This window comes from Condylura cristata, unplaced genomic scaffold, assembly GCF_000260355.1.
Source record: "Condylura cristata isolate star-nosed mole 26May11 unplaced genomic scaffold, ConCri1.0 scaffold00014, whole genome shotgun sequence".
In the NCBI taxonomy this organism is placed as follows: domain Eukaryota; kingdom Metazoa; phylum Chordata; class Mammalia; order Eulipotyphla; family Talpidae; genus Condylura; species Condylura cristata.
In genome coordinates, this window is record NW_004567115.1 from 11,396,474 (window position 1) to 11,407,161 (window position 10,688).

The following is a 10,688-nucleotide window of genomic DNA, read 5'->3' on the forward strand; positions in this document are numbered from 1 at the left end:
TCATAGTTACAACAGAACAAGAGAGTAACGGGGCACAGAAGTGGGCTGCCTGGTTCCCACAAGTATCCTTTCTTGTTTCCATTTTGCAAAAGCAGCACTTCTGCTGATCAAGGTCAGTTACATTTGTGGTACAGTGATTCTTCTTGTCTTCTAGTTCCTGGACAGACAGAATTAAGAGTGCCTTGGCATCAGCTTCAGCTTGTAATTTAGTAGGATCCTTGGCTATCTCCTGGAATAAGTGTGCCCTCTTTGGGAAGTAGGACCCCTAACCCTACAGAGTTGAGAGTTGTGGAAATAAGAAACACAAAATCCTTCAGTGGAGCATTGTTGTGGCAATAAATGTAGAGAGTCCTGCTTCTATCTCTTGGTTTCCACATGCATGTATTCTTCCTATTGTGGATATATCACCACGTGGTGGTCTTTATATGGTGATATGTATCCTGAAGGAGGGGCATGGTCCAGACTAGTGCCTCTACACTGCACTTCATTGTCTTTTGAAGGCCATTTTCAGACCCGCTTCGGTTGAGCTTTCTAAGATCTTTGGAGCATTGCTACTTTAACAGTTAGGTCTTCATCCTGCTACTCAGCTGTGTATTCCCTTCCCTTGACACAGATAAAGATCCCTTTGTGAGCTATTTCAAAGGTCCTGTGGCTCTCTTACTTAACCAAAAACTGCTTATTAATGGCTCTCAGTCTCTCATGGTTTCTCTGCAGGGTGTTAATATAATTTAGTAGTAATCTGTTAATTTTTTTTGAAGATTTATTTATTTATTCATGCAGAACTGGGGTACATACAAGCCAGAGGGGAAGGGACAGTGAGAGGACTCACCAGAACAGAGTGGGGAGCAGAACAGGCAGGTCAATGAAATACATTGCTGAGGGGAGGAGCCGGCGAGACAGGAGAGGTCTGCCACACCATGCGGGTCATTCCAGGGCTGGGATCAAACTCGCACTAGCACTGAAGCGGCTGCAGCTAACTTGCTGCGCTGCGTTCTAACCCGTTGTGCCACCAGGAAGGGCGCGTAATCTGTTAATTTAACTATCTTTATAGGCATGTTCCCGTCTCCCATGCTTCTCAAATGTTCCCCTTCTCTGGGACATTTTCCCATGCCAACACTAGTAACATCTTTGGCAGTTGAACTACCAACTTGTGCTATGCTCTTAAGCTCTACCTGTTAACCAGGATGGAAAGTAGATGGATCGTCCAAATTCCTATCTTACCAAAAGAATACGTAAGACATATATCCACTATTTTAAGTTATTATTACTGTTTGATTACTGTTTGATCATGAGACAGGACATGAATGCAACTGGAGAAAGTTATGCTAAATGAGATAAGTCAAACAGGCAAAGACAAGTATGATATCACTTATATTTGGAATCTAAAAATGCCAACTTGTAAAAACAAAGAGTTGAATGATGATTACCAGGGATGAGAGGTGGGTGGATAGGACAGATGGTGTTTAGGGTACAAACTTGCAACTAGAGGTAAATAAGTACTAGAAAGCTAATGCATATTATAGTGAATATAGATAATAATATTGTTGTAATCATCAAACTTGCTAAGAGACTAGACCTTATTTCTTCCACCCAATAAAAATGCATAATTATGCACATAATAGAAATGCTAATTATGGCTATTATGACAATCATATTTTTAAAAGATTTACTTATTTATGCATGCAAGAACCGATGTACAAGCCAGAGGTGTGGGGTGGTGAGAGAATTCACCAGAGACAAAGTGGGGAGCAGAATAGACAGATAACTGAAATACATGCTGAGGGGAGCACTGTGCAGGACAGGAATGATCTCCTGCATCATGTGGGTCACCTCCCTGGCTGACTATCCAACTTGGACTGCAGCAGCTTCGGAGAGCTTCACAGTGTTGTGCTTTAACCCATTGTACCACCAGGGACCAAATATATTTCAATTAAAACACCAAAACCAACAAATTTTTATCTTACACCTACTTTCTTGGACCATTCCAAGTACTACTAGTATTTTAGGTCCTTGAGAAGTGGATGAGAGATAGGAGTGACTATGCAGAAATGTATTGGAGAAAATGCCTAGAAGAGAAAATATTTGGATAAATAAGGGAGATTGGGACAGACAGAAATGAAAGGGAGAGAGGGAGGTGAAGAGTGAGGAACCTGCTGTTGACAAGAAGGGAGAGGAAGGGAGGGAGGTTCTTTATGTGCTACACATGAATAAAATCATTATGGTGATTGCCTTTCTCTGTCTTATTTCACTAAGCATAATACCCTCAAGTTCTATCCACATTTTTGCAGTTTGCAGAATTTCACCTTTTTAAAAAAATAACTTATTCCAGTTTTTCATTGTGTAAACTTACCACATCTTTTTTTTCTCCATCATTAGTTGATGGGTACTTAGGTTTTCTTCAGATCTTGGGTAACTTAAATGGTGCTGCAAGGAATGTTGGGTACCTCAATCTAGTTAAATTAGTGTTTTTGTATTTCTAAGGTAAATATCCAGAGTGGGGTAACTGGATTATATGGAATTTCTAGTTTTAACTTTTGGAGGAATCTTTATACTGCTTTTCATAATTGCTGCGCCAATCTGCATTCCCACCAGCACTATACTAGGGTTCCATCTTTCCATATCCTCTATAATGGTTGTTTCTTTTCTTCTGCATAATAGTCATGTAATAGCTTATTGTTTTGACTGGCATTACCCTAATAATAAGAGATGATGAACATCTTTTCATGTTAGGCACTTCCTGCCTTTCCCTTATTTCTCTGACCTATCAGGTCACATACACACATAATATTAAGTACTTGTCTCAGTGCATTATAACTGCATATTCATTCCTTCCTTTGCTGATAAAATGGAGCTCCTTTATAGTCTCTTTTCCATCTATTTAAAAAAACTTGAAGATATAATTCCCTGTGGTAATCCTTCAAAATAAGTATTATTATCCCCATTTTACAGATGATAAAGCTAAGGCACAGAGAGCTTGAATGTATTTTCCCAAGTTCACATATTAAATATTGGAATAAAGATTTGGTCATGTTTATTCCACTATCCCAAGCCATCCCCAAAGTTCAGGAATAACAAGGATAGTTTGGCTCACAAAGTTTAGTTTTTTCAACTTTGTTTCAAAATCTTCATTCCTAGCCTCTAGTCTGTCTCTGAGTTACAAAGATAATTTTTAAGACATTATTGTTCAGGAGTGTACATACTTATCTATCTTTATGGATCCTATTTTATCAAAGGACTGTACCCTTTTTTTTTAAAGATTTATTTATTTATTCATACAGAACTGGGGTACAAGCCAGAGAAGCGGAGGGTGAGAGGATTCACCAGGGACAGAGTGGGGAACAGAACAGGCAGATTGATGAAGTACACTGCTGAGGGGAGCAGCAGGCGGGTCATGAGAGGTCTGCCTCGCCATGTGGATCTCCTCCGGGGCAGCCAGGGACTGAACTCATGCGGAAGTGGCTGAAGTTTCTTAGTGCAGTGCTTTAACCCGCTGCGCCACCAGGAAGGGCCCAGGACTGTACCCTTTTAAAAGCTATTCCTGCAATCCCATTTCCTGTACCTAAACATCCCCTATTCTCACTTTGCATAGCAACAATTCTAAACTCTTATACACTTGATGGTGTCTTTCCTTATGTTCCCTAATATTGAAATGTTGATCAGTCAGTTTTAGGATTGGGTTCCTTTAGTCCTATATGCTTGACCAGTAAGAAAGTAAATGGGTTAACTCTGAAATTGTGCAACCCTTAGGTAATACTCCATGGGAAGTTGTAAAGAAATGTTAAGTAGTCTTAACATAGGGTTTTTCGACTATGGAGAAATAAACAGCCATTAGTTACAAATGGTCTGTGTTCCAAAATTCTATTTTAAATTGACTGTTTGGAATGTGGAACACATTTTCCCTTAGAAACAATGCTATGGATAATTGCAGTTATTTTCCCAGGGAAGTCTACAAAGCTTGTTTAACTTACAATATAACAGAAATACCTGCTGAGACATTTTACATTTGCATTGAATGCATCCCGAAATCTTTACCACTCTGAATTATAAATTAGCTGTGTACATAGCTGCCACCCAACTAGACTGTGAACTCTTTGAGGACTGAAAACTGTTGAATTATTCATTGTTGTATTCTGAATGCCTGGCATAAAACTGGCAAATGTTGGTCGCATAAATGAATGGACAAATTTAATAAGCATTTGAATAGTATTGAATGTGTCTTAGGGAATAAAAACAGTAACATTTAGTAGGTATTTTAATATGTTTCTGGCATGGTGCCAGGTGGATGACCAATAAAGCAAGCTGCTTTGTTTAGGCTAGATTTAGAATTGAAAGAGCTAAAGGCTATTTAAATCATTGAGTATAAACTAAATGGGTGCATCTCATTCATAGGCTTGCTAAATGTTTTTGAGTGAAATGAATAGATAAGTAGATTGATTTGAAAAGTAAGTAATAGAATTATCAACAGGAATTTATATACAAAGCAAGGAGTTTCTAATGTTGGCACTCAGACTTGAAGAGAAGTGTGATCACAGCTAAGGAAGATAAAGTAAAAGTTGAAGTTTGGTAACAGAGTAGTCAGGAAAGAGAAGGATTGAGTTTGGAGAGTGTATGGACACAAATGTTCAGTCCATTTGGCAGTGGAGTAAAGAAATAGGAAGTCCAGGAGAATGCAACTTGGGAATGTAGGAGAGGAAGCATTATCTCCAGTTTTTGGTGGAGGAAGAAGGAGGAGCAGGCAGAGGAAGATGTATACATGAAGAGGGGAAAGGAAGACAATTACTTCATAATTTTATAAGACACTACTTAATCCCTCAGAGTCTTTGATTTATTATCAATCTGATCTTTGTTCCTTAAAAGCATAACTACTATTTTTGCTTTTATTTCATTGTTCCCAAAGAGCTAGATGGCAATTAATACGTATTTGTTGACTGATTATTCTGAGTGTTTAAAAATCAATTCATATTTCTGGTTTTATTAAGAATCTTAGAGTTGACATCAACCAAGTGGAAGTGAGAACTGTCTTAAATTTGTAAAATATTTTATGTCTTTCTTAAGGAAAGGCAAATATTTGTCCATGCCTATAATACTACATACTGTCCTGGGGATTATACAATCAAAATTCTAGTAATTCATCATTACCTAAAAAATTTAGTGAGTGCTCATTATGTGTCACACTTTATGGTAGGCAATGATGATAAAAGGCAAGGAATGAGAAACTCGGACCTAGCAGTTATAGTGTAACAGGGACTAAACCACTAATTATCACATAGTGTGTTAAGTGCAGTGAAGAGGTAAGCACTTGGAATCTCTCTTTTTTTTAAAAAAGATTTATTTATTTATGTACAGAACTCTGGTACAGGCCAGAGGTGCAGGGGGGTGAGAGGATTCACCAGAGACAGAGTGGGGAGCAGAACAGGTAGGCTGACGAAGTACACTGCTGAGGGGAACAGCAGGCAGGTCAGGAGAGGTCTGCCTTGCCATGTCGATCTCTTCCGTGGCAGGCAGGGATAGAACTCATGCTGAAGTGGCTTTAGCTTCTTAGTGCTGTGCTTTGACATGCTGCACCACCACGGAGGGCCCAGCACTTGGAATTTTGAAAGACAGAAAAGGGGGGACTTTAAACCAAAATGGGAAAGAACTATAGATAACAAGAAGAGAATGTCTGAGTGAAAATTTAAATGATGTCAAGTGGAGCCAAGGGAGGCATGACTAGAGGTAATGTGGTATGGTGGATAGGGAAAGGGCATGATAAAAACTGAAGAAATATGAATATAGTGGGGCTTGTAGTTAATAATAATCTCTTGGCTTATCATGGCAAATGTAACATATTAAAGCAAAATAATCAGAGAAATTAGGTGCAGAATACACAAGAACTTACCATATTATCCAACTGATACATTAAAAACTATTAATAGTTAAATTTTGGGGGGCATCTTGTATTTTTGTTAATTTGTCAATCCTAACACTTATTTCCAAGTAATGAAATATGAAAAACTTACTTAAGGAATTTGAGTTACAGTTCTTCTAAAGATAATGCAAGCCTTTATTTTCTGTAAACAGTTCAATTGTTTTATTTTAAAGCAAGGTCCATCAAGAAAATAAACATTAGAATGAGAATATAATTCAATGTGGAAATAATTGTGTCAATCACCAGTTGGTTATAGAAGCTGAAAAAGAGGTGCTCTAAATTTCTTCCTCCCTCTTCTCTCCACCACTCCTTCTTCCCTCCATAACCCACCCTCCTGAATTAACCATCAATATAATTAATCTTAATTTGGATTGTGCACACCCTCAAGAGACTAAAAAAAAGTCCAGGTATTACAAAATCAGCAATGTTAAGACTCTTGCAAGTTATCACTTGCCTAGGGTGACTGCTAATTTATGCTGCCTGAATGGAAAACAGTGATTATTTTACTCTTCATGTTGCTCCCCTGAGGGAGAAAAACACTAGTGTTGTGGGAGAAGACCGTAGAGCCTGGAATATAAATAGAACTGTGTAAGTTTTATTTGAAGGTGAACTTAGAAAAGATCTATCCAAAAAAATAAAGAAGGAACTTTTAAAATCAATAGCGAATTTTTGAGTTTTTGTTTTTTTCAGACACAAGACAAAAAAATATTTGGCACAGCTTTATTTTCTGCTTTGCTGCTTAATAAAATTAGGAAGTTAGTTTTACTGTGTAATACTTAAGTGCTAATAATATGCTGGGCCTTGTAAATAAAGATATTCTCAAACGGTAATAGTAATCATATATCAGATGTTACATGGGGCCCCTTGATGTTATCTTTGAGTTAAACTCCCCAAACCAACATGTGTATTTACTTGGCAAACGCGTGGGGTGAAATCTGTGAGCAAAAATTTCTTAAGAGTTTTGGTATATTCAGAAGAAAGAAATGGCTTCCATACGTTGTTTCTATTTGTGCTACTCAAAAATGGTTTTGCACTTTTAGAGGAAAGGAGAACAGTAAGGTAGATTTTTATCATTGTCCTCGATCCCTACAAAAACATTAAGCAAAGGCTTGTTAAAAAAAAATAGTTTCAAGGATTTGGTTTCTTTCAGAGCAGGGCCGTGGATTCTTCAAAAGACCTGTTCACACAGAAGACCAGGTCTGTTAAAGCCGCCGAAAGGGGTGGTTTTGTTTTAAAACAGGTCTCCGTTCCGGGACGAACTCAGCGAGGCCCGGTCGCTCCCGTCCAAGGATCATAGGCCACGGGAGAGCCGGGCTCAGGCCCACCAAGTTCCGGCCCCAGCGCTTCCTAGCAGCCCGCGGGGGCCTTAGAGACCTCGGCCTGCGTCCACGCGGGCCCTGCCCTCATCCTGCCCACGCCTCCCGGACGCCCGCTGGGCGCGCAGCCACGTCGCTGGCTGGTCGGTTCGCCCAGAGCGAGCGAGTCGCTGCAGCGCCTTTCCGTGGTGGGGAAGCGCCGACCCAGGAGCAAGGCCGCGAGGGCGGGGCTTGGGGCCGCGCTGGATTATTTCTTCACTCACTGGTCAATCAGGGCGAGGAGAGGCCGCGTAGGGGCTAGGCCCGAGCGCCACATGGCGCGACTTAGCCGGCCGCAGCGTCGGCCGCCACCGCGGAAGCAGCGTAGTGCGGGGAGCCAACAGCCCACACCGGGGAAGGACGGGTCAACTAACAAATGTTTCACCGCAGCCCGGGCGTCTGAGAGAGGGAATTTGAGAGCGCATGGGGGAGGGGCGGTGAGAGCAGGAGACTCGAAGAGAGCATGCTCTGTTCTGAGAGCCGTAAGTGGAGAGACAGGCATGCGCAGTGAGCCCAGGGTGGGTTGGCAGCGGGGAGGGCTGACGTGATCGGGCTGATGTGTTTATCCGGTTTTCTGGGTGGGCGGTCAAAGCGCACGCGTAAGGGCGAAAGGCGGCGGAGCCTGGTGGTGGCACGCGCATGCGCGAAGCGAGCCGGTAGCTCTGAGAGGGTGTGGAGGGGGCTCTTAGAGGAGAAGCAGGGGAAAAGGGAAGCGAAGGGAAAGGAAAGGGCGGAGGGGGAGGGGGTGAGAGTCTGCTCTGCGCATGCGTGCGACCGCTGGCGACGACGGCGGCGGGGGAGTCTCGGGGAATGACAGTGGCTTTGCCCGTTGGGGTAACGGTCGTCGTCGCCGGCAGGGCCTGAGGCGCCACACAGCCCGCGGGATCCATTAGGGCCGCAGCAGCCCGGGGCCTACCGAGCTCTAGCGGCGCGTGGAGTCGGGTGAGGGCGGCGAGGCACGGGGGGAGGGGCCTGCGGCGGGGCCTTGCAGTGTGCACTGGGCGGCGGCAGGGCCTGGCCGTGAGAGCACTCGCCTCAGCCGCGACCGGGCGGGCGCCGTGGGCGGTGGCGGCCGTCGTGCTCTGTGGAGGAGGTGTCCGTGTGCGCTGTGCGGAGAAGATGGCCGGGCAGTGAGGGGGCGGCGCTTGCGCCTGGTGACCTCGGAGTGAGCGACAGAAGAACGAGGGGCGCCGCCGGGGCCCGACCGGGCCTGCTCCCCGCCCCCTCCCGTCGCCGCGCCGCCGGCCCGCGCACTTCCTCCCCGACCCCCCCTCTCGGGTGGGGGTACTCTTCGGCTCACTTCACCACCTCGGGGAACCGCGGACCTCTAAGCACCGAGGCGCAGTCCGGGCCCCGCGTCCGATATGGAGAGAGCGGCGGCGGCCTCTGCCTGCCGCGACAGCAACGTTCGCCGCCGCCGCCGCGACTTCGTGCACTAGATCGAGGAAGCCGCCGTCCCAGCCGCCGTCCTTGCCGCACCGCTACCTCCGCGCCGGGCGCTGTGATGGAGTAAGGGCCCTGCAGCCGGTGAGAAGCGTGCCCGCCCCTCGGATCGGGCCGGGGCCTGCTCCCGCGCCCGCCCAGCTCGAACTGAGGAGGTGCCTCCGCGTCCGGAGATGCAGCTCGCGCGAGGGCCGCCCGCCGAGCCGCGGGGCTAGACTGAACGCCGAGACCCGGCCCAAGCGCCTTAGCCGCGGTGTTCTGCGCCCCGCGGCCGCCGGGGACAAACTCAAACGCTGGTTTCCTCGCTCTTTTTTTTTTTTGTCTGCAAGTCTCAGGGACGGAGGAGGGGCGCCAGGGCCCCATGTGTGGGAGGATTGCTTCAGCTCCACAAACTTGCACGGATTTTGGTTGCTACTTTGACCAGTGGTTTCGCTCTGATTTCCTCCGAATTGTTGCAAATTCGCCATTGTTCCCTGGCTGCTTACAAAGTTGGATCCGGAATTTCTTTTCAACCGGGAGCCAACGGTGTCGAAGTGTCTGCAATGAACCCGGTGAATGCTACTGCTCTCTACATTTCCGCGAGCCGGCTAGTGCTCAACTACGACCCGGGAGACCCCAAGGCGTTTACAGAGATTAACAGGCTTTTGCCTTACTTCCGACAGTCCCTCTCGTGCTGTGTTTGCGGTGAGACGTTTTTTATTGTTCCCTTTTCATTGCGTGTTTTAAAAAACCTTCGAGGCAGTGGTAACAGCAACGGTTTGATGGCGTGGTAGTTTGTATTACGCTTTTATTGTTTGTTGTGTACTGTCATTCGTTTTTGAAACTCTCCGAAGGATGTCTGCCTGGCATTTCAGAAAGTCAAATCTTTCCAGAGCGCTTTACACAAAGGTCTTAACGTGGAGACTGTTTAATTCGACTCGGCTCAGTTTCTTATCATTTCTAGGGCTCTTTTGAAGTGAGGCAAGCACTCTTATGGCTGTCCCCCTCCCCCTTTTAAACCTTTGATACCAGCACTGACTTAATACCTGCCATGGTTAAGCCTGATTAAAACTTGTACCTGTGGCTTGTTTGCATTTCCCCAAACTGGTGTTGGTGGTAGTATAGCCTGATGCATCTACAGCCAGTGAAGCCTGCGCAGAACTTTCCCCAGGTTCTTCAAATTCCGTGACAGTTTGACGGTAAACAGTGAGCCAGGGAGACTTACGGTACTTTTAAGTACTTTTTTAGTTGGTGGAATTTTTACGGTTTTGTTTTATTTTGTAGTTTTAATATTTTGTGGTCTGGTAGAGTTATTTTAGGCGTTTATGTTAACAAGATAATCATTTGTGTTGGGGAGGGGAGGGTAGTTATAAATGATTTTTGCGATAGGAAGTTAGGCTGAGTTATTTAACCCAAAGTGTTTCAGAAGTGATGATTGTAAAAATAGTTATTTGTTTCTCAAAAAACCTAGATTGAAAATACTAATACAAAGGGGAGGGCAACTGACACAGAAAAGCAGCATTACAAACTTTGATATTCTCACCCCAACAAAAACTGAGGTTTTGATCAGGAACTTGATCACTGGTTTGATCAGGAACTTGAGAAATCCAGGCACTTCAGGCTTTCACTTTAAGTTAGATGAAGGAGAGTAATTAGGGACTGGTGGACGAAGACTAAAGACATAGAGTATTCTTTTGTGATTCTACAGCATTTTCTGTATAACTCTGGGGCTAGGCACCTAGGGAGTGCAGAAGGGAGTGCAGAAGTGAAGATTGTGTTTTCCCTGTATACCAGGTACTTGTGTTAGAATGTGATTAAGTGCTGCTGTGACTGGTAATTGATATTTAACACCATTATGGAGAAGTTGCCTTGGGCAAATCAATTAACTGTCCTGGGCCTCAGTTTGTTAATGTGTAAAATGGGCGATTTAGGCTAGATTCAATTTCCTTTCATTTTCAGCTTTACAACTATAACAAAGCACTTCCCAGGCTTTACCCTCTGGC

At 44.4% G+C, this 10,688-nt stretch overlaps 1 protein-coding gene across 1 annotated transcript in view; it reads left to right on the top strand.

The window, feature by feature from the left end:
* The first annotated feature begins 8,062 nt into the window (after window positions 1–8,062).
* The window catches only part of MSL2 (male-specific lethal 2 homolog (Drosophila)), a 32,067-nt gene continuing 29,441 nt past the window's right edge, over window positions 8,063–10,688 (top strand). The window contains exon 1 of the mRNA XM_004682179.2: window positions 8,063–9,390. Coding sequence (XP_004682236.1) covers window positions 9,249–9,390 — 142 coding nt within the window. The 5' untranslated portion in view covers window positions 8,063–9,248. The remainder of the gene's footprint in view (window positions 9,391–10,688) is intronic.